The sequence below is a fragment of the Coregonus clupeaformis genome, chromosome 26, assembly GCF_020615455.1.
Source record: "Coregonus clupeaformis isolate EN_2021a chromosome 26, ASM2061545v1, whole genome shotgun sequence".
NCBI classification, from domain to species: domain Eukaryota; kingdom Metazoa; phylum Chordata; class Actinopteri; order Salmoniformes; family Salmonidae; genus Coregonus; species Coregonus clupeaformis.
The window spans coordinates 14,037,758-14,061,713 of record NC_059217.1 but is presented as its reverse complement, the minus strand read 5'-3'; the positions used below and the strand labels follow the sequence as shown (position 1 = coordinate 14,061,713).

The window sequence follows — 23,956 nt, the reverse complement described above, 5'->3', positions numbered from 1 at the left end:
TCGCACACGCGACGCAAGCGGTGTGGTCAGCATGTTAGTTGTGATACAAACGTTGGGCTATATGTTTAGATTTTTTATACATTCTAAGGCTGCATGATGCGACTCTCTCATTCACAATTTGACAAGCACTTGATAATGCCTCAAATTTCCCAGCGGCATCCCCTTTGTGTGGCCGTAATGTCCCCTAAAAAAATCCATGCCTTTTGCGGCATTTCCAAAGCACCTTTCACTCAAATAGCTCTCTGTCACGTGAGTGGGTCTTTCTCACAGGCTACAAGTGAAAACAGACACATCGGGGACGCAACTGCGCGCGTCCTTATCCAATTCCGAGTCGCATATTGAAGATATTGGAAGAACTGTCCACATTTACTTTTCATCAGCCAACAAGATGAGGAGGCCTAACAAACAGCAAAAGCACTAGCCTATGTCAATCTACTATCCCTCATAGTACAAGTTGATCTGTTCTATTCTATTCTGTGTGAGAAATACATATTTACATAGTGGCTCCGGAGAAGATGGCTGCCGTTTTACAGCCCTCTAACCAATTGTACTATTATGTGTGTTTTTCCGTGTTATTTGTAATTTGTTTTGTACATAATGTTTCTGCCATCGTCTCTTATAACTAAAAATAGCTTCTGGATATCAGGACAGCGATTACTCACCTCGTATTGAACTAATAATTTTTCTTCAACGAGGCGGCCGCGAAGGATATCCTACAGACACCCGACAAGGCCCAAATCCCCGTCATTCGCATGAGGAAGAGACGGAGATATCGTGGACGTAGGTCGGGGTGCCTTGTAAGGATCCGACGGCAAGCGAGTAAACTGCCGCTCCCATCAATTCTATTAGCCAATCTTCAATCATTGGAAAATAAATTGGATGACCTAAGATTACGGTTATCCTACCAACGGGACATTAAAAACTGTAATATCTTATGTTTCACCGAGTCGTGGCTGAACGACGACATGGATAACATACAGCTAGCGGGCTATACGCTACATCGGCAGGATAGAACGGCTGACTCCAGTAAGACAAGGGGTGGTGGTCTGTGTATATTTGTAAACAACAGCTGGTGCACAAAATCAAATACTAAGGAAGTCTCAAGGTTTTGCTCGCCTGAGGTAGAGTATCTTATGATAAGCTGTAGACCACACTATTTACCAAGAGAGTTTCATCTATATTTTTCATAGCTGTCTATTTACCACCACAAACCAATGCTGGCATTAAGATTGCACTGAATGAGCTGTATAAGGCCATAAGTCAACAGGAAAACGCTCATCCAGAGGCAGCGCTCCTAGTGGCCGGGGACTTTAATGCAGGGAAACTTAAATCCGTTCTACCTAATTTCTACCAGCATGTTAAATGTGCAACCAGAGGAAAAAAACTCTAGACCACCTTTACTCCACACACAGAGACGCATACAAAGCTCTCCCTCGCCCTCCATTTGGCAAATCTGACCATAACTCTATCCTCCTGATTCCTGCTTATAAGCAAAAACTAAAGCAGGAAGCACCAGTGACTCGGTTAATAAAAAAGTGGTCAGATGACGCAGATGCTAAGCTACAGGACTGTTTTGCTAGCACAGACTGGAACATGTTCCGGGATTCTTCAGATAGCATTGAGGAGTACACCACATCAGTCACTGGCTTCATCAAGTGCATAAGTGCATCGATGATGTCGTCCCCACAGTGACCATACGTACATACCCCAACCAGAAGCCATCAAGGAGCGGGACTCTAACTCGGACGCTTATAAGAAATCCCGCTATGCCCTCCGACGAACCATCAAACAGGCAAAGAGTCAATACAGGACTAAGATTGAATCGTACTACACCGGCTCTGACGCTCGTCGGATGTGGCAGGGCTTGAAAACTATTACAGACTACAAAGGGAAGCACAGCCGCAAGCTTTCCAGTGACACAAGCCTACCAGACGAGCTAAACCACTTCTATGCTCGCTTCGAGGCAAGCAACACTGAAGCATGCATGAGAGCACCAGCTGTTCCGGATGACTATTTGATCACGCTCTCCGTAGCCGATGTGAGTAAGACTTTTAAGCAGGTCAACATTCACAAGGCCGCAGGGCCAGACCGATTACCAGGACGTGTACTCCGAGCATGTGCTGACCAACTGGCAAGTGTCTTCACTGACATTTTCAACATGTCCCTGACTGAGTCTGTAATACCAACATGTTTCAAGCAGACCACCATAGTCCCCGTGCCCAAGGACACTAAGATAACCTGCCTAAATGACTACCGACCCGTAGCACTGACGTCTGTAGCCATGAAGTGCTTTGAAAGGCTGGTCATGGCTCACATCAACACCATTATCCCAGAAACCCTAGACCCACTCCAATTTGCATACCGCTCCAACAGATCCACAGATGATGCAATCTTTATTGCACTCCACACTGCCCTTTCCCACCTGGACAAGAGGAACACCTACGTCATAATGCTATTCATTGACTACAGCTCAGCATTCAACACCATAGTGCCCTCAAAGCTCATCACTAAGCTAAGGATCCTGGGACTAAACACCTCCCTCTGCAACTGGATCCTGGACTTCCTGACGGGACGCCCCCAGGTGGTAAGGGTAGGTAACAACACATCTGCCACACTGATCCTCAACACGGGGGCCCCTCAGGGGTGCGTGCTCAGTCCCCTCCTGTACTCCCTGTTCACCCATGACTGCATGGCCAGGCACGACTCCAACACCATCATTAAGTTTCCCGACGACACAACAGTGGTAGGCCTGATCACCGAAAACGATGAGACAGCCTATAGGGAGGAGGTCAGAGACCTGGCCATGTGGTGCCAGGATAACAACCTCTCCCTCAACGTGACCAAGACAAAGGAGATGATTGTGGACTACAGGGAAAAAAAGAGGACTGAGCACGCCCCCATTCTCATCGACGGGGCTGTAGTGGAACAGGTTGAGAGCTTCAAGTTCCTTGGTGTCCAAATTATACAGCTGCACCATCGAGAGCATCCTGACTGGTTGCATCACCGCCTGGTATGCAACTGCTTGGCCTCCGACCGCAAGGCACTACAGAGGGTAGTGCGTACGGCCCAGTACATCACTGGGGCCAAGCTTCCTGCCATCCAGGACCTCTATACCAGGCGGTGTCAGAGGAAGGTCCTCAAAATTGTCAAAGACTCCAGTCACCTTAGTCATAGACTGTTCTCTCTGCTACCGCACGGCAAGCGGTACCGGAGTTCCAAGTCTAGGTCCAAAAGACTTCTCAACAGCTTCTACCCCCAAGCCATAAGACTCCTGAACAGCTAATCATGGCTACCCGGACTATTTGCACTGCCCCCCCACCCCATCTTTTTACGCTGCTGCTACTCTGTTAATGATTTATGCATAGTCACTTTAACTCTACCCACATGTACATATTACTTCAACTACCTCAACTAGCCGGTGCCCCCGCACATTGACTCTGCACCGGTACCCCCCTGTATATATAGCCTCCCTACTGTTATTTTATTTTACTTCTGCTCTTTTTTCTCAACACTTTTTTGTTGTTGTTTTATTTTACTTTTTTATAAAAAATAAATGCACTGTTGGTTAAGGGCTGTAAGTAAGCATTTCACTGTAATGTCTGCACCTGTTGTATTCGGCGCATGTTGCCAATAAAATTTGATTTGATTTGATTTGATTTGGGACAGTTGTGGGATGGGATAGATCCCAAATTAATACAACCACTAGCATAAAAAAAACAGTTTTGAGCAATGAGGCTGACACAACAGATCAGAACTTATAGTTGATAAACTATTAGGCTATTTCTTCACATAATAAGCTCAGCAATGCGCACATGGCAGTAGGCTATTAGCGCGAATGTTCCATTAGCAGGAAAACACCATTCTCAAAAGTGACCGCAAATGCGATTATGCATATAATGCTTTTATTATAAAGGTTCATTGTTATGGTGAAAATGATCTTTCTCAAACTTGAAACTCACTTGCTGCGTACGTATGCCAGTTAGGCTCTAAACCCGCTGTAAAGCGAATTCATGTGCTTCATTTTAAGAAGTTATTTGGCCGCTTTAGGGCTATGGGCTAGGCTACATAAGGTGTGCGACTATGATTAGAAAAAGTTGCAAAAAAAAGGAATGCGTTTCTTGCCTTACAGCACACAAGCTGGGCATCATTGACAAGGGATAATATATAATTCACAAGTGATAGGCTAATATTGTCACCCATCAGACTATTCTTGATTTAATCTTGTATTTACATACGCTAAACAATATATGTGTGAAATTTGTTTTGATTTAGAATGGACCATTATCATGCACCTGTTGGAATAGGGGCAGGGGAAAGAAATACATGTCATCTATAAACTTAAATAGCGAATGGAGGACTCTTTTCCCGTGGTTAATTTTCATGCCAGCCAGGTAGGCTATACTCCTGTTGTAAAAAGAAGCAATATGCTTAATATTAGGAAAGTTGAGAAATAAATATAGGAGGCCTAGCCTATAGAAAGCTGATGGGATCCTCCTCTTTTTAATAGAGTCCAATTGCATAGCCTATAGAAATGTAGCGCAACATGAGCTCATGGGCTCTCATGAAGTGTTTGATTAGATCTTCGATTACATTTGCATTGATTTCAGAGTGATTAGAGGGACAATATAGTTCTGAGTACCAGGCAGTTAGCAAGTTTTGTAGGCTACTAATGACCATCAGCAGCATCAGAGCTTGGAGAAGCCTAATTTCCGTGACTAAATGGTCAAGTGGAATTTGACTGCCATCATGACTCATGACCGCCGGTGTGGCGGTAATACGGTCACCGTAACAGGCCTGCACACAAATGACTCAAGAGGGAGACCAATGGCCACGCTGTGTGACTGGCGCATGTTGTCTCTCTCTCCTCCTTGCTGCAGCGAACAGGCACCTCAGCACAGCAAGTGTTTATCGCAATGTCCATGCTGAAGCTGCAATATAATTACAGCCATTTGGTTTCTTACTTGTTTCTTTGACTGAAAAGTTATATTACCGAAATACCTCATTTGTTTAGGAAAAACATTCCCTATTCCCTCAACCCTTGCTCTCTTTACGTGAAACATGTATGCATTGCATGCATGTGACCGATAAGGCCTGACCTATAGCCTATCATAATCACATCAATAAATCGGTAATAACTAACTCTGAACACCGTAACACGTGACAGCAAAATGGATGCGGAGGACGTAAAAAATTATCTCGAAATGGGGGAATGTTTACAGGTTGCTCAGGAGGGAAAGGGGAAGTCAGATGTGTGGAAGACATTTGACTTAGTTGTGGAAACTACTGGAGATCAAGAAAGAGGAGGGTATAGGAGCAAGCGCTGCGTGAGTATTGTGTGCCAAACAAGTGCTGAACGATTACAATATAATGATTTCTTCTGACCTTTTTTAACAGCTCATGAGAGTGTTTTTTGAAATAATACTGACATTTTGAGAAATATGAATAACATTCCACCCATGAGGCCACTAGGTAATTTGACTGCAGGAAAGTGCTAGACAAACATTTACATTTGCAATAGAAGCTGGATCTGTCTTATTTCTGTAGATATACAGTATATATGGATGATTTATAAAGCTGTTACATAAAGCCAGGCACGTTTAACAGTTAAGCTATTGATTATAGACCTAATTAAGTTTGGGTTTCCTCTCTCCTCAATTTTCTTAGACAATTAAGGCAAGGTCTGTTTCCTCGACTCGTCTTTTCGTTGCTGCCTCCGCCTCATTGTTCTCAACACCAATATGCTAACTTCGCTATTATGCACATAGCAACATACAGTTGAAGTCGGAAGTTTACATACACCTTAGCCAAATACATTTAAACTCAGTTTTTCACAATTCCTGACATTTAATCCTAGTAAAAATTCCCTGTCTTAGGTCAGTTAGGATCACCACTTTATTTGAAGAATGTGAAATGTCAGAATAATATTAGAGAGTGATTTATTTCAGCTTTTATTTATTTCATTGCATTCCCAGTGGGTCAGAAGTTTACACACACTCAATTAGTATTTGGTAGCATTGCCTTTAAATTGTTTAACTTGGGTCAAACGTTTCGGGTAGCCTTCCACAAGCTTCCCACAATAAGTTGGGTGAATTTTGGCCCATTCCTCCTGACAGAGCTGGTGTAACTGAGTCAGGTTTGTAGGCCTCCTTGCTCGCACACGCTTTTTCAGTTCTGCCCACACATTTTCTATAGGATTGAGGTCAGGGCTTTGTGATAGCCACTCCAATAGCTTTACTTTGTTGTCCTTAAGCCATTTTGCCACAACTTTGGAAGTATGCTTGGGGTCATTGTCCATTTGGAAGACCCATTTGCGACCAAGCTTTAACTTCCTGACTGATGTCTTGAGATGTTGCTTCAATATAGCCACATCATTTTCCTTTCTCATGATGCCATCTATTTTGTGAAGTGCACCAGTCCCTCCTGCAGCAAAGCACCCCCACAGCATGATGCTGCCACCCCCGTGCTTCATGGTTGGGATGGTGTTCTTCGGCTTGCAAGCCCCCCCTTTTTCCTCCAAACATAACGATGGTCATTATAGCCAAACAGTTATATATTTTTTTTTTTTGTTTCATCAGACCAGAGGCATTTCTCCAAAAAGTACGATCTATGTCCCCATGTGCAGTTGCAAACCGTAGTCTGGCTTTCTTATGGCGGTTTTGGAGCAGTGGCTTCTTCCTTGCTGAGCGGCCTTTCAGGTTATGTCGTAATAGGACTAGTTTTACTGTGGATATAGATACTTTTGTACCTGTTTCCTTCAGCATCTTCACAAGGTCCTTTGCTGTTGTTCTGGGATTTATTTGCACTTTTCGCACCAAATTACGTTAATCTCTAGGAGACAGAATGCGTCTCCTTCCTGAGCGGTATGACGGCTGCGTGGTCCCATTGTGTTTATACTTGCCTACTATTGTTTGTACAGATGAACCAGACTTGTGGAGGTCTACAAATTTTTTTCTGAGGTCTTGGCTGATTTCTTTTGATTTTCCCATGATGCCAAGCAAAGAGGCACTGAGTTTGAAGGTAGGCCTTGAAATACATCCACAGGTACACCGCCAATTGACTCAAATGATGTCAATTAGCCTATCAGAAGCTTCTAAAGCCATGGCATCATTTTCTGGAATGTTCCAAGCTGTTTAAAGGCACAGTCAACCTAATGTATGTAAACTTCTGACCCACTGGAATTGCGATACAGTGAATTATAAGTGAAATAATCTGTCTGTAAACAATTGTTGTAAAAATTACTTGTCGTAACCGACTTGCCAAAACTATAGTTTGTTAACAAGAAATTTGTGGAGTGGGTGAAAAACAAGTTATAATGACTCCAACCTAAGTGTATGTAAACTTCCAACTTCAACTGTATATGGAAAGGTGCCAATTCACCGGCGCTCTGAAGATTATGTTTCAGATCCACAGACAGCGACTGCTATCCATCGCGGGAGAAAGCACAATTATTATAAAATAATATTATATTTATTAGCGTTGCACCATTATTCTTACATAATATATATATATAACCATTTACAATTTCAGTATCACGTCTTAGAGTGAAGGACTGTGCCATCCCCGTGGGCTCCGCAATGGATTAGTCCACTGAGACAGGCGCGACTCAGACAGATGTCTTGTGCACCATAAGAAATAATAAAACATTTTGATTGTTCGACTAAAGAAATCTCAGTCGACCAACAGCCAATCAGCCCTACAATGCTTACAGATTCTCCACTCCCCATTCACCTCATGGACATTAATCCATTCTTCTCCCTACTCATTCAGATATCCAGGAGTTTTATGAAGCGACCTTACAGGACGGCCAGGCATGTGTGGAGCTATCCAAGCCAGCGGAGCCCCCTGCTCCCCCTGTCACCCTGTGGGACTTCTCCAGCCTGCCCTCCCCCTCCACCGCTGTCACCTCTGACACCCTGCCCAGCAGCCTTACACCCAGCATAGAGGTAAGCACACTTTATAGCACTGATATAAGCACTTATAAGTTATGTTATTAGCATTTATATGGTAAAAACCCTGTTTATATTGCCCCAATCTGTCCACTAGAACCAAATGTGGTAAGCCAGCCTGCTGCTCACTGTTTCCATAGTCCTCCTCTGTCTGAAAATGTGTATGGCTATGTGGTCAGTCACCATACATTGCTCTTTGGGTGTTTGGGCTTAGGTCTAAGTCTTGAGTTTGAGTCTCTTTGTGTGAAAAATGATAATCCTCCTCTGTAATGTACAGCTACAGCGGTGTGGCGTCAGTACTGATACCTGTTTGTATGAGATCAAATAAAATCAAGCTTTATTTACACAACACATTTCAGACATGGAATGCAACACAATGTGCTTCACAAAAAAATAAAAATAAAAATGAAATTACTAATATTTACTACATGACAAACATAAGAGGATAAAAAAACAAAAGAATAACAATAAAAACTGAACGACTAGAACGATGTGTTTTAAGATCTCTTTAAAGAATGTCCACAGTTTCGGCCCCCTTTAGGTTCTCTGGCAGGCTATTCCAGAGGCTGGGGGCATAGTAACTAAAGGCTGCCTCTCCATGCCTCTTGGTCCTAGGCTTTGGGATAGTTAAAAGGCCAGTGCCAGAGGACCTGAGGGACATACTGTGTACATAACTTAAAAGCATGTCTGACATGTATTGGGGTGCACAATCGTGGATTGATTTAAAAACCAATAGAATAATCTTAAAATTAATTCTAAAACTCACAGGCAGCCAGTACAGAGACCTTAAAAACCGGTGTAATGTGTGCTCTCCGTCTGGTCTTGGTCAGTACCCATGCTGCAGCATTCTGTATGTTTTGCAGTTGACCAATGGCTTTCTTGGGTAGACCAGACAGGAGAGTATTACAGTAGTCAAGCCTGCTTGTAATAAGCATGGATGAGTCTCTCTGTATCAGCCTGAGAGTGAAATGGCCGCACCTTGGCAATGCTCCTCAGGTGGAAAAAATCTATTTTGGTCACATTCCTAATGTGTGATTCGAAATTGAGTTCAGAATCTAAAATAACACCTAGGTTTTTTACCTGTTTTTTTATTTTAATTGCCAGTGAATTAAAATGTGCGGCCAGATTCTCTCTCTGTGCTTTGGCTCCAACAATAAGTATGTCGGTCTTGTCTTGATTTAGCTGGAGGAAGTTGTGAGCCATCCAAGTATTCAAATCACTAATACAGTCTAATAATGTATCCGTGGAGCTAAAATCCTCTGGTGACACAGAAATGTAAAGTTGTGTATCTTCTGCGTAGCAGTGAAAATCAATGCTGTGCTTTCTGATAACGCAGCCAAGGGGTATCATACAGTGGGGGAAAAAAGTATTTAGTCAGCCACCAATTGTGCAAGTTCTCCCACTTAAAAAGATGAGAGAGGCCTGTAATTTTCATCATAGGTACACGTCAACTATTGTAGGATTTTTAATGCATTTATTTGCAAATTATGGTGGAAAATAAGTATTTGGTCAATAACAAAAGTTTCTCAATACTTTGTTATATACCCTTTGTTGGCAATGACACAGGTCAAACGTTTTCTGTAAGTCTTCACAAGGTTTTCACACACTGTTGCTGGTATTTTGGCCCATTCCTCCATGCAGATCTCCTCTAGAGCAGTGATGTTTTGGGGCTGTCGCTGGGCAACACGGACTTTCAACTCCTTCCAAAGATTTTCTATGGGGTTGAGATCTGGAGACTGGCTAGGCCACTCCAGGACCTTGAAATGCTTCTTACAAAGCCACTCCTTCGTATTCCAGGCGGTGTGTTTGGGATCATTGTCATGCTGACAGACCCAGCCACGTTTCATCTTCAATGCCCTTGCTGATGGAAGGAGGTTTTCACTCAAAATCTCACGATACATGGCCCCATTCATTCTTTCCTTTACACGGATCAGTCGTCCTGGTCCCTTTGCAGAAAAACAGCCCCAAAGCATGATGTTTCCACCCCCATGCTTCACAGTAGGTATGGTGTTCTTTGGATGCAACTTTGTCCTCCAAACACGATAATTTGAGTTTTTACCAAAAAGTTCTATTTTGGTTTCATCTGACCATATGACATTCTCCCAATCCTCTTCTGGATCATCCAAATGCACTCTAGCAAACTTCAGACGGGCCTGGACATGTACTGGCTTAAGCAGGGGGACACGTCTGCCACTGCAGGATTTGAGTCCCTGGCGGCGTAGTGTGTTACTGATGGTAGGCTTTGTTACTTTGGTCCCAGCTCTCTGCAGGTCATTCACTAGGTCCCCCCGTGTGGTTCTGGGATTTTTGCTCACCGTTCTTGTGATCATTTTGACCCCACGGGGTGAGATCTTGCGTGGAGCCCCAGATCGAGGGAGATTATCAGTGGTCTTGTATGTCTTCCATTTCCTAATAATTGCTCCTACAGTTGATTTCTTCAAACCAAGCTGCTTACCTATTGCAGATTCAGTCTTCCCAGCCTAATGCAGGTCTACAATTTTGTTTCTGGTGTCCTTTGACAGCTCTTTGGTCTTGGCCATAGTGGAGTTTGGAGTGTGACTGTTTGAGGTTGTGGACAGGTGTCTTTTATACTGATAACAAGTTCAAACAGGTGCCATTAATACAGGTAATGAGTGGAGGACAGAGGAGCCTCTTAATGAATAAGTTACAGGTCTGTGAGAGCCAGAAATCTTGCTTGTTTGTAGGTGACCAAATACTTATTTTCCACCATAATTTGCAAATAAATTCATGAAAAATCCTACAATGTGATTTTCTGGATTTTTCTTTTCTCAATTTGTCTGTCATAGTTGACGTATACCTATGATGAAAATTACAGGCCTCTCTCATCTTTTTAAGTGGGAGAACTTGCACAGTTGGTGGCTGACTAAATACTTTTTTCCCCCACTGTATATAAACTGAACAGTACCGGACCCAAATTCAAACTTTGTGGCAAATTCAAACTTTGTGGAACGCCACTTGACATATATATTTTCTCTGAGTTATGTTCACCAAGGGTTAAATAGGTCCTGAACCAATTTAGAACTGGACCGGAGAGGCCAACCCACCTCTCCAGTCTGTCCAGAATGTCATCATGTTCAACAGTGTCGAATGCAGCACTTAAATCTAAGAGTACAAGGACAGAGAGCTGTTTGGCATCTGTGTTGACTCTAAGATAATTTACCACTTTAACTAAGGCTGTCTCTGTGCTGTGGTGGGGCCGAACACCAGATTGTAATAAACATTTAAAAAATATTAGAATTATTCAGAAATACAGTTGGCAGTTAAAAAAATAATTTAGCTGTTTGAAAACCAATTTCTCCAGAATTTTGCTTAGGAATGGAAGGTTGGAGATTGGCCAAATATTGCTAAGAGCTGAAGAATCTAGATTACTTTTCTTCAGAAGGGGTTTCACCATAGCAGTGTTTAGTGCAGTGTGGAAAGTGCCTGTCAACAGTGAGTGATTAACAATAGCTTGCACTTCTTCAGATTTGCAACTAAAAACTATTTTGAAGAAGGTGGTTGTCACGATCGTTAGAGTGAGTAGACCAAGGCGCAGCGTGAGATTTGTACATCTTATTTAATTAAGTGCACACACAATAAACAAAACAACAAACGATACGTGAAGTCCACGGTACAAAACCAAAACCAACTGGAACAAGATCCCACAACTATTGTGGGAAAACAGCCTGTATAAATATTGCTCCCAATCAGAGACAACCAGCAACAGCTGACACTCGTTGCCTCTGATTGGGAACCACTCTGGCCAACACAGAAATACAAAACTAGAATCCCGACATAGAGCAAATACATAGAATCTACACACCCTGGCTCAACATATAGAGTCCCCAGAGCCAGGGTGTGACAGTACCCCCCAAAGGCGCGGACTGCGACCGCGCCTCAACATAACCCAAACAGGGGAGGGCTGGGTGGGCATTCCTCCTCAGAGGAGGTTCCGGCTCCGGGCTTGCCCACAACTCTCCAATAATCCCCCCGTAACGCCCCTGGTCCGGTCTGGCCCCGCTGGCTGGAGCTGGACTGGACATCGAAGGAGCGGATTGCTTAAGCTACGGTGTGGAGCAGCTGACCGGTACCTGATCAGGCACCGGTGACCCAGGCACGGGTTGTGCCGGACTGACGACGCGCACCCCTGGCTTGGTGCGTGGAGCAGGAACGGGCCGGACCGGGCTGACGATGCGCACCCCTGGCTTGGTGCGTGGAGCAGCAACGGGCCGGACCGGGCTGACGATGCACACCCCTGGCTTGGTGCGTGGAGCAGGAACGGGCCGGACCGGGCTGACGATGCGCACCCCTGGTTTGGTGCGTGAAGCAGCAACGGGCCGTACCGGGCTGACGACTCGCACCCCTGGCTTGGTGCGTGGAGCAGGAACGGGCCTTACCAGGCTGACGACTCGCACCCCTGGCTTGGTGCGAGTAGCAGGAACAGGCCGGGCCGGGCTGGCGACTCGCACCCCTGGCTTGGTGCGAGTGGCAGGAACAGACCGGGCTGGCGACACGCACCATAGGCTTGGTGCGAGTGGCAGGAACAGGCCTTACCAGGCTGACGACTCGCACCCCTGGCTTGGTGCGAGTGGCAGGAACAGACCGGGCCGGGCTGGCGACGCGCACCGTAGGCTTGGTGCGAGTGGCAGGAACAGGCCGGGCCGGGCTGGCGACGCGCACCGTAGGCTTGGTGCGAGGGGCAGGAACAGGCCGGGCTGGGCTGGCGACGCGCACCGTAGGCTTGGTGCGAGTGGCAGGAACAGGCCGGGCCGGGCTGGCGACGCGCACCGTAGGCTTGGTGCGAGTGGCAGGAACAGGCCGGGCCGGGCTGGCGACGCGCACCGTAGGCTTGGTGCGAGGAGCAGGAACAGGCCAGGCCGGGCTGGCGACGCGCACCCTTGGCTTGGTGCAGGGAGCAGGAACAGGCCGGGCCGGGCTGGCGACGCGCACCGTAGGCTTGGTGCGAGGGGCAGGAACAGGCCGGGCCGGGCTGGTGACGCACACCACTTGCTTGGTGTGAGGAGCGGGACTGGGTTTCGTCATAACCCTCCGCTCCCTCAGCTGCCTACACAGATCCTCTCGCCGTGCCTCTACTCTCACCTTCTCCCTTATCGCCTCCAGTAGCTCCACCCTCTGCACCACTAACTCCTGCTCCCTCTGCACCAATAGCCCCCTTAACCTGGTGGCCTCCTCACCTAACCTCCTAATACGCCCTGTAGCTGCCTCCTGCTGCCCCGTCGCCCATCCGACGACGACCCTGTTGACGCCGTTGCTCCTCTCTCCGTCGCGCCTCTACCGTCTCCCTCCATGGACGGCGATCCATCCCGGCCTGGATTTCCTCCCAGGTCCAGGACCCCTGCCCGTCCATTATCTGCTCCCACGTCCAGGCTGCCTGCTCCTGGACACGCTGCTTGGTCCTGGTATGGTGGGATCTTCTGTCACGATCGTTAGAGTGAGTAGACCAAGGCGCAGCGTGAGATTTGTACATCTTATTTAATTAAGTGCACACACAATAAACAAAGCAACAAACGATACGTGAAGTCCACGGTACAAAACCAACTGGAACAAGATCCCACAACTATTGTGGGAAAACAGCCTGTATAAATATGGCTCCCAATCAGAGACAACCAGCAACAGCTGACACTCGTTGCCTCTGATTGGGAACCACTCTGGCCAACACAGAAATACAAAACTAGAATCCCGACATAGAGCAAATACATAGAATCTACACACCCTGGCTCAACATATAGAATCCCCAGAGCCAGGGTGTGACAGTGGTGGGGATAGGATCGAGAAGGCAGGTAGAAGGCTTAAGTTGTGATATCACTTTCCTGAGCATGTCTGTGTCAATCTGGGAAAATAAATCATTTGCGTGGTAGGCTAGGGCACATATCAAACTTATCTCTGAAATATGCCGCAAACTCATCACATTTAGATGTGGAGGAAAGTTCACATATGTTTGCGGGGGTAGGATTTATCAGGCCATCAATGGTCGAGAAAAGCACTCTCATACTATTCTGATTTATTAGTGACCAAGTTAGAAAAATGAGCCCATCTGGCATTTCTAATTGCCTTGTTAAATACAATACATTCGGAAAGTATTCAGACCTTGACTTTTTTCACACTTTGTTACGTTACAGCCTTATTCTAAAATTGATAAAATTGTTTTTTCCCCCCTCATCAATCTACACACAATACCCCATAATGACAAAGCAAAATCAGGTGTTTTGAAATTTTTACAAATGTATAAAAAAAAAATAATACGTAAATATTACATTTAGTAGTATTCAGACCCTTTACTCAGTACTTTGTTGAAGCACCTTTGGCAGCGATTACAGCCTTGAGTCTTCTTGGGTATGACTCTACAAGCTTGGCACGCCTGTATTTGGGGAGTTTCTCCCATTCTTCTCTGCAGATCCTCTCAAGCTCTGTCAGGTTGGATGGGGAGCGTCACTGCACAGCTATTTTCAGGTCTCTCCAGAGATGTTCGATCGGGTTCAAGTCCGGGCTCTGGCTGGGCCACTCAAGGAAATTCAGAGACTTGTCCCGAAGCCACTCCTGCGTTGTCTTGGCTGTGTGCTTAGGGTCGTTGTCATGTTGGAAAGTGAACCTTCGCCCCCAGTCTGAGGTCCTGAGCGCTCTGGAGCAGGTTTTCATCAAGGATCTCTCTGTACTTTGCTCTGTTAGTCTTTCCCTCAATCCTGACTAGTCTCCCAGTCCCTGCTGCTGAAAAACATCCCCACAGCATGATGCTGTCACCACCATGCTTCAACGGTGGGATGTTGCCAGGTTTCCAAATATCCAAATATCTTCCACTTAAGAATGATGGAGGGCACTGTGTTCTTAGGGACCTTCAATGCTGCAGAAATGTTTTGGTACCCTTCCCCAGATCTGTGACTCAACACAATCCTCTCTCGGAGCTCTACGGACAATTCCTTCGACCTCATGGCTTGGTTTTTGCTCGGACATGCACTGTCAACTGTGGGACCTTATACAGACAGGTGTGTGCCTTTCCAAATCATGTTCAATTAATTTAATTTACCACAGGTGGACTCCAATCAAGTTGTAGAAACATCTCAAGGATGATGAATGGAAACAGGATGCACCTGAGCTCAATTTCGAGTCTCATAGCAATGCGTCTGAATTCTTATGTAAATAAGGTATTTTTATATTTTTAATAGATTTGCAGAAATGTCTGAAAACCTGTTTTCGCTTTGTCATTTTGGGGTATTGTGTGTAGATTGATGAGAAAAAATAGTAATTAAATCAATTTTAGAATAAGACTGTAACGTAACAAAATGTGGAAAAACGGAAGGAGTCTGAATACTTTCCTAACGCACTGTATGTAATTCCACCCAAAAAATTATTCTGTTGTTGCTAACTATATTCATAAAAACATCCACTTTTTTTCCGTCAATATTGTTGTGGACCCCCTGCAGTACCTCCCCCAGTTGAATACCCCTGGTCTATTAAGGAATACCTGGAATAGTATAAAAGTAATCCTTCTCCCCCCCATAAAAAAAAGAAAAGTGGTTGTCCCACTGGCTATCATAAGTTGAATGCGCCAATTTGTAAGTCGCTCTGGATAAGAGCGTCTGCTAAATGATGTAAATGTCTATGTTTATGGCTGTTAATCTTTCTGTGGCATAGTTTTCCACAAATATTAAACGTTTGGAAGAAATGTAATTGTGGGCTATATTTTCAGCTGGCGCTATGGAGACGCAAGTATCAAACGCACGTTAGTTTGCAATTTCGTCATGTAAAAACTGGAGCACTGGCATTTTTCACCCCTGACAGCAGGTTCGGAAATTGACATGTCTAACATCAGCTCGCCTCCGCTGAGGTGGGAGGGGTTGCAATATTCGAGATGTGTCCTTAATATTTGAGGTTTTTGTCCTCTTGCTTTTTCATGATTCACAATTCACATACCTGCATCATTTCGCTTGTTCAAGTAGGCTATCCATCCAGTATTTTGTATAGATGTGCGAATGTTATGTTTAAACACGTTTAGGCCTACGTATACACCCAGTGTCATGAAACAAGAGATGCGATTTATAATATCATGCTTCTGACCCCATCCTATTTAGAAATATTGTTGTTGTTTTAAAAAACAGTTTGCTTGTTTTTCGTTTCATTTTATAAAAAAACAAGCATAGCCTCCCCTCTCCTCAATGTTTTTTTTGTCCTGCCCAATGCATTCTCCAAATAGCAGCCTATCAATAAAGGGTTTGGCTCATGAGAATGCTTTGAAATGAATAGTAATAGTAAAGCTTTATTAAAATATCAAGTCTGGGAACAGCAAAACAGTGAGCGGACTTCTCCTTTTTATCATTATTTTAGCCAGCTCCCATTATTATTTTGAATGTGCGTAAAAGCCTCCATAGTCTACCTTAAAATGTGGCAATATGTAACTTTTTGGGCGCCATAGAAAAATGAGTTATAGATCTATCATTCTACTTGAAAGCAAGTCTAAGAAGCGGTAGATCTGTTCTATGTGCGTTATTTCTATGCTTCCCGTTCTTGTTTTGTTTTTGCGTCTTTTACTTTCGGTTTTGTACACCAGCTTCAAACATTATTTTTGGTTATGGAAAATATATTTCACAGCAGTTTAGATGGTACAATGATTCTCTACACTATACTAGCTTTTTTTGTCACATAAACTGAAATTAGGGTAACTATTAGAGTTTTAGCAACAAGGAAATGCCGGAGCGATTTCTGCATAGTGCAACTTTAAGAGTCTATTGACGCGTCAATCTAAGTAAAATAATACCCATCAAAATCTGTCAGTTTAAGCTAGAGAGGTGGCAGAGCTACAGCTGTGTTTGTCAGACTATGAGACATCCTTGGTCTTCTCACGTAAACGTCTGTAGCGTTCAAACTATTATGACCACTCTATGGAAAGGGGAGACTCACGAACACGATGGTGTTCTCTGTTTTGCTATAAGACCCCCACAAGTGTCACGGGACTCGTCTGAAGTCGCTAACGCTGATGTGCCAACTTCTGTCTGTAGCGTTCAAACCGTTTGAGCTACATACTGATATGGACCCACTATGGCAAGGGGAAACTCTCACAAACACAATGGTGTTCTCCATTTTGCTTCTTACAATGTGGACTGTAAACTTGTTCAACATATTTAGCAAAGATGGGATAGGCTTACATGCATGTTGTTATTTTGTTTCTGTAGGCAGGTAGCTTAGTGGTTAAGAGTGTTGTGCCAGTACCCGAAAGGTTGCTGGTTCTAATCCCCAAGCCGACTAGGTGAAAAATCTGTCTATGTGCCCTTGAGCAAGGCACTTAACCCTAATTGCTCCTGTAAGTCGCTCTGGATAAAAGCGTCTGCTAAATGATTAAAATGTAAAAATTTTTTAATGTATTTAACAAACTAATATATAACAGATTAACATTAGAATTGGAGTTGATTACAACGCAATACTTAAAAGACCATAAATACACAACTTGAAGCAACCACATATTTAGCCATTGAGTACGTTCTGATTGGCCAGTGAGGGGTCAAGCCTCGACACACCTACAACTGGTTTATTCATCAAAACCCAGCCCTTTCGCGCCACCGCCAACTACTGGGCCCATAATTCCGGTTGTGAAAATAGCTAAAATATTTCTGACACCCCCGAACCTATAGCGTTACTGCCAGTGCTAAGATTTACCATTGCATTAGGTTTGTTAAAATAGAGCCCTGGGGCCTCATTTATAAACGTACTTACAAAATATACCCCAAAACATGCATGCGCCAATTTTCAAGCAGAAGTTGGCATTTATAAAACTTGACTTGAGAATTTGCTTGGCTTCCCGCAAACTAGTGGCAATAGCCTAGTATTTTGTGAAAATGGGGGATATGATGACACGCTTGTACATAACAGCAAAAACTGATAGATTTAATAACAAGATGCAATCATTTGCCATTAGTGAGAATAGTAAATATCAATTTACTTTGCATCTTTTCATCAAGTAAACAATATTTAATTTATGAACATAATAGGCCTACATAATACATATTTTCATAATCATTGCAGAATAAATTCCTCACCACCTTTTATGGCCATGATTGGCTCATATTCCCGAAGAAGCTTTAGCCAACAACAAATTACTATGCACATCTAATTTAATTGGGCCTATTAGATAGGCTATTAAGTATTTTGCTCTATGCATTCGAAAGGGAGTGCGGTTTACACAGTGGAATTTAACAGATGCTTTGAAGTGTATAGGCTACCTCTGTATGTAGGCCTACTGTAGTTTTACATTATTTCGAGTAGACGTAAAATACCGGTCAAAGGTTTTAGAACACCTACTCATTCAAGAGTTTTCCTTTATTTTTATCATTGTAGAAAAGTAGTGAAGACATCAAAACTATGAAAAACACATGGAATCATGTCGTAACCATTTTTTTAATTTTATTTTTTACAAATCAGAATATTTTAAATAGGATAATCTTCAAATAGCCAACCTTTGCCTTGATGACAGCTTTGCACACTCTTGGTATTCTCTCAACCAGCTTCATGAGGTAGTCACCTGGAATGCATTTCAATTAACAGGTGTGCCTTCTTAAAAGTTAATTTGTGGAAATTCTTTCCTTCTTAATGCGTTTGAGCCAATCAGTTGTGTTGTGACAAGGAAGGAGGGGTATACAGAAGATAGCCCTATTTGGTAAAAGACCAAGTCCATATTATGGTAAAAACAGCTCAAATAAGCAAAGAGAAACGACAGTCCATCATTACTTTAAGATATGAAGGTCCGTCAATCCGGAAAATTTCAAGAACTTTGGAACTGGCTCTCATGAGGACCGCCACAGGAATGGAAGACCCAGGGCTACCTCTGTTGCAGAGGATAAGTTCATTAGAGTTACCAGCCTCAGAAATTGCAGCCCAAATAAATGCTTCACAGAGTTCAAGTAACAGACACATCTCAACATCAACTGTTCAGAGGAGACTTTGTGAATCAGGCCTTCATGGTCGAATTGCTGCAAAGAAACCACTACTAAAGGACACCAATAAGGAGAAGAGACTTGCTTGGGCCAAGAAACATGACCAATGGACATTAGACCGGTGGAAATCTGTCCTTTGGTCTGGAGTCCAAATTAGAGGTTCCAACCCCTGTGTCTTTGTGAGGGTGGGGGTGAACGGATGATCTCTGCATGTGTGTTTCCCACCGTAAAGCATGGAGGAGGAGGTGTTATGGTGTGGGGGTGCTTTGCTGGTGACACTGTCTGTGATTTATTTATAATTCAAGGCACACTTAACCAGCATGGCTACCACAGCATTCTGCAGCAATACGCCATCCCATCTGGTTTGGGCTTAGTGGGACTATCATTTGTTTTTCAACAGGACAATGACCCAACACACCTCCAGGCTGTGTAAGGGCTATTTGACCAAGAAGGAGAGTGATGGAGTGCTGCATCAGATGACCTGGCCTCCACAATCCCCCGACCTCAACCAAATTGAGATGGTTTGGGATGAGTCGGGCCGCAGAGTGAAGAAAAAGCAGCCAACAAGTGCTCAGCATATGTCGGAACTCCTTCAAGACTGTTGGAAAAGCATTCCAGGTGAAGCTGGTTGAGAGAATGACAAAAGTGTGCAAAGCTGTCATCAAGGCAAAGGGTGGCTATTTGAAGAATCTCAAATATGAAATATTTTTTGATTTGTTTAACACTTTTTTCCTTACTACATGATTCCATATGTGTTATTTCATAGTTTTGATGTCTTCACTTTTAATCTACAATGTAGAAAATAGTAAAAATGAAGAAAACCCCTTGAATGAGTAGGTGTTCTAAAACCTTTGACCGGTAGTGTACTCTACAATATTTCAGAATCTACGGGCCGTGCAGCATATCTAGGTTTGGGCAAAAGTAAACGCAAAACATTATTGAATTCAATCGATCTGTTTGCAATCGTTTTTTTTCTTTCAGAAACTGTCAGATACAGCAAATGTCACAGTAAAAGTTGTAAACATTCTGCCAACACCTCCAGAAACATTTGATCAAGTTTGCCATTGCTATTTCCTTTAGAATCTTCCTTGGCCTAATTCCAATTCAGCAAATAAGGGCGTTGTTGTCACCTTAAAAGGTGAATGATGGCCGTTTTTCTGACAGAGTTCGTTCATGCACGCACAATTTCAGGACAGGTCTGATTCATAACAGAAAAAATGCGTATGTATGGCGTGCGCCAAGTTTATAAATCTCTATATTTTTGTACGTGCGCGCAGCCTTTTCAGAAATGGCACACTAAGATATTTAGTGTGACATGTACGCAACGGTTATAAATGAGGACCCAGCGTGTTCATGTCTGATATCAAATAGTATTTTGATGTGTTCTGTCTTTGTATTCAATTATATATTAAACCAATATGTCCTGAAGCCTTCAAGGTGATGAGTTGGAAAGTTATTTGCAGTCACCACCATTGTCACCCAGTGCTGCGAAACTTGGTAATAATCCATATTCTCAGATTTGATATTGCAAAGGGGTTATCCATGTGTCTTAAGCAGTGGGTGATATGTCTCACTAAGACTTTTGAATTAAAGTTTAAGCAAAATGTTTAAGCATAACTTTTCATGGCAATGTCTTTGTTGAAATTAATTGATTGTCTCTCTCTCCTCTCTTCCTCCTTGTGAATAACATTGCCTCGATAGGATTCTCCCCTCCTAACAGAAATACTCCTTGTGCTAGGAAAATCTTTTTCTGCTGAGTTCAGGCACGTAAGTAATCTGTTTAGATGAGGTGTGTTCTGTTCTGTCACTCCATGACTATCTGCCCCATCGCATGATGTCCACCAGTCATTCGCTGGCAGTGGTGCCTGGAGAACTGGGTATACTCATATTTTGCCAAAAACTTCCCAAAAGGAAAGGTGCCCTGTGCAAAACATTTTATGAGAAACAGTTGCACACTCTGAATGACCTAAAATGATAAATCCAATATTATTCTTTCACAGTCAGGCCAATACAAGCTGTACTGTGCAAGTAGGCTAATAGTAGGCCTACTATTGAAACAGATAAATGAGGCTGTCAACTGAGTCAGAAATTCACAGGTTTCAGATATTTCAAATGTTTTTCAGGTTTTCGCTCTCAAAGTCCCACTTTTTAAATAGAACAACAACAAAATGTAATGTTCTAAGTCCACAACAATGCTTAAACCACATAAGGAGATCGCTTTTAATGTCTGGAAAAAATCTAAGAAATTTAGATTTTTTTGTGTAGTTACCCTTTAATTGAAGTGCCAGGCACCTACCACTGTTGTTTGGTTAGTGGTGTTTCTGAAGCACATGAGATGGATTTTGAAAAACATATGGCCACTTGATTGATACAAATAATCATGATATCATTCTGCCAGGTAGGCATATGCTACTTTGTAGCTAGTTAACATTTAATTGAGAAGGTTTTTGAGAAAGCCTTTCCATCTACCAGAAGATGTTTAGGCCTATCATTAGCATCTCTATATTTTTTATATTCCTTAATTGTTTGAAACCTGAACGTTTTAATACATATTATGAGGCATGTCTTACCTTGCTTCAAAGTAGCCTACAGCCAAAATCCCACCATAGAAATGTGGAGGCAATTATTTATAAAGACTACCTCATATGCATTGTCCTGTTCTAAAGGCATTATCCTAGTCATATTAGCAACCCATGATAGTTGTTGCATCTTTAGATCTCCCCTCTACATTTCGAACGGATATTTCCAAACTCTATTCATGAAATCAATTGCATGTGTGGTGCGCATTTTAGAACGTGTTTTCATTTCAATTGCATTTTGGAACATTGGCATGTAGGCTTACCGCCGTGTGAACATTTCTGCTTTGAAAATGTAAAGAAATAGATTATCAACATTTGAAGCAAAACATTCTGATCTGTTCCATCAGCCTTATTAATTGAAATGGCATATACCTCCACTATACTAATTTGATACGCATCCTGGGATCTAAGAAGTGAGTATACACTATGCCCACTGAAAAATAAGTAGGTCTATGGCATATACATGTGTATACCCTACACTACATCACTGTTCACTAAGCTCTGATTTCATATAGATTTAATATACTGTATGCCTGGTACCATTTTCGCCCCTAGCATAGGGGCCCAAAATGTCATTGCCCCATTCATCCAAACCTGCAGCCATTGGACTGACACCCTTCCCCAGGCCACTCCAGACTTGTGGCCTCTGATAGCTGGACATCAGTTTTTAATTCTCATTACTCAGCACCTCTTACTCCTCGTTAAGAAGGGGTCGTCACACTTGCTGCTAATGAGTTCTGCTCCAAGCCAATTCTGCACTTTTATGTCATATACTGTATCAGTGTTAGTCAGCATTTGTCCTAGTTTTCTTTCTGTGGCTATTGTGTTACAGTTATCGTTAGTGTTGGGAGTGAGGGAGAGTGGGTGAAGGCAGGCAGTGAGGAGTCTGTACACTCCGTGCCTTAGGGAAATCATTTGATGGCTACATGCTCCACAGAACACCATCTGAGATCCAGACTGTTGGAATATTAATGTGTTAGACCCCCCTGAAGGTCACTGGGTTTCTAATGTTTTGGTTCACACATTTGAATATGCTGACATCAAATCAAAAATAAAATCAAATGTATTGGTCACATACACATGGTTAGTAGACGCAGAAGAAGGCCCTCAAAGTTGTCAAAGACTCCAGCCACCCTAGTCATAGACTGTTCTCTCTGCTACCGCACGGCAAGCGGTACCGGAGTGCCAAGTCTAGGTCCAAAAGACTTCTCAACAGCTTCTACCCCCAAGCCATAAGACTCCTGAACAGCTAATCATGGCTACCCGGACTATTTGCACTGCCCCCCCCACCCCATCCTTTTACGCTGCTGCTACTCTGTTAATTATTTATGCATAGTCACTTTAACTCTACCCACATGTACATATTACTTCAACTACCTCAACTAGCCGGTGCCCCCGCACATTGACTCTGCAGCGGTACCCCCCTGTATATATAGCCTCCCTACTGTTATTTTATTTTACTTCTGCTCTTTTTTTCTCAACACTTTTTTTTGTTGTTGTTTTATTTTTACTTTTTTGTTAAAAATAAATGCACTGTTGGTTAAGGGCTGTAAGTAAGCATTTCACTGTAATGTCTGCACCTGTTGTATTCGGCGCATGTGGCCAATAAAATTTGATTTGATTTGTTATTGCGAGTGTAGTGAAATGCTTGTGCTTGTAGTTCCGACAGTGCAGCAATATCTAGCAAGTAATATCTAACAGTTCCACAACAAAAACCTAATACACACAAATCTAGGCCTCCTGTAGCTCAGTTGGTAGAGCATGGCACTTGCAACGCCAGGGTTGTGGGTTCGATTCCCACGGGGGGCCAGTATGAAAAATGTATGCACTCACTAACTGTAAGTCGCTCTGGATAAGAGTGTCTGCTAACATAAAAAAATATATATAATGGAATAAGAATATATAAATATATGGATGAGCAAAGTCATTATCGGTGGCATAGTCTAAGATATAGATAGAATACAGTGTATACATATGAGATGGGTAATGCAAGATATGTACAGAAAACATTAAAATGGCATTATTAAAGTGACTAGTGTTTTTCAAGTCTGTATGTAGGCAGCAGCCTCTCTGTGCTAGTGATGGCTGTTTAACAGTCTGATGGCCTTGGGATAGAAGCTGTTTTTCAGTCTCTCGGTCCCAGCTTTGATGCACCTGTACTGCCCTCGCCTTCTGGAAGATAGCGGGGTGAACAGGAAGTGGCTCGGGTGGTAGTTGTCCTTGATTATCTTTTTAGCCTTCCTGTGACATCGGGTGCTGTAGGTGTCCTGGAGGGCAGGTAGTTTGCCCCTGGTGATGCGTTGTGCAGACCGCACCACCCTCTGGAGAGCCCTGTGGTTGTGGGCGGTGCAGTTGCCATACCAGGTGGTGATACAGCCCGACAGGATGCTCTCAATTGTGCATCTGTAAAAGTTTGTGAGGGTTTTAGGTGACAGGCCAAATTTCTTCAGCCTCCTGATGTTGAAGAGATGCTGTTGCGTCTTCTTCACCA

The 23,956-nt window shown here is 43.4% G+C and overlaps 1 protein-coding gene across 3 annotated transcripts in view; it reads left to right on the top strand.

The window, feature by feature from the left end:
* The window catches only part of LOC121540404 (disks large homolog 1-like), a 309,734-nt gene that overhangs the window by 10,951 nt on the left and 274,827 nt on the right, over nt 1–23,956 (top strand). For all 3 annotated transcript variants that reach the window (XM_045207754.1, XM_045207744.1, XM_045207746.1), the window contains exon 3: nt 7,768–7,943. In XM_045207754.1, coding sequence (XP_045063689.1) covers nt 7,768–7,943 — 176 coding nt within the window. The remainder of the gene's footprint in view (nt 1–7,767; nt 7,944–23,956) is intronic.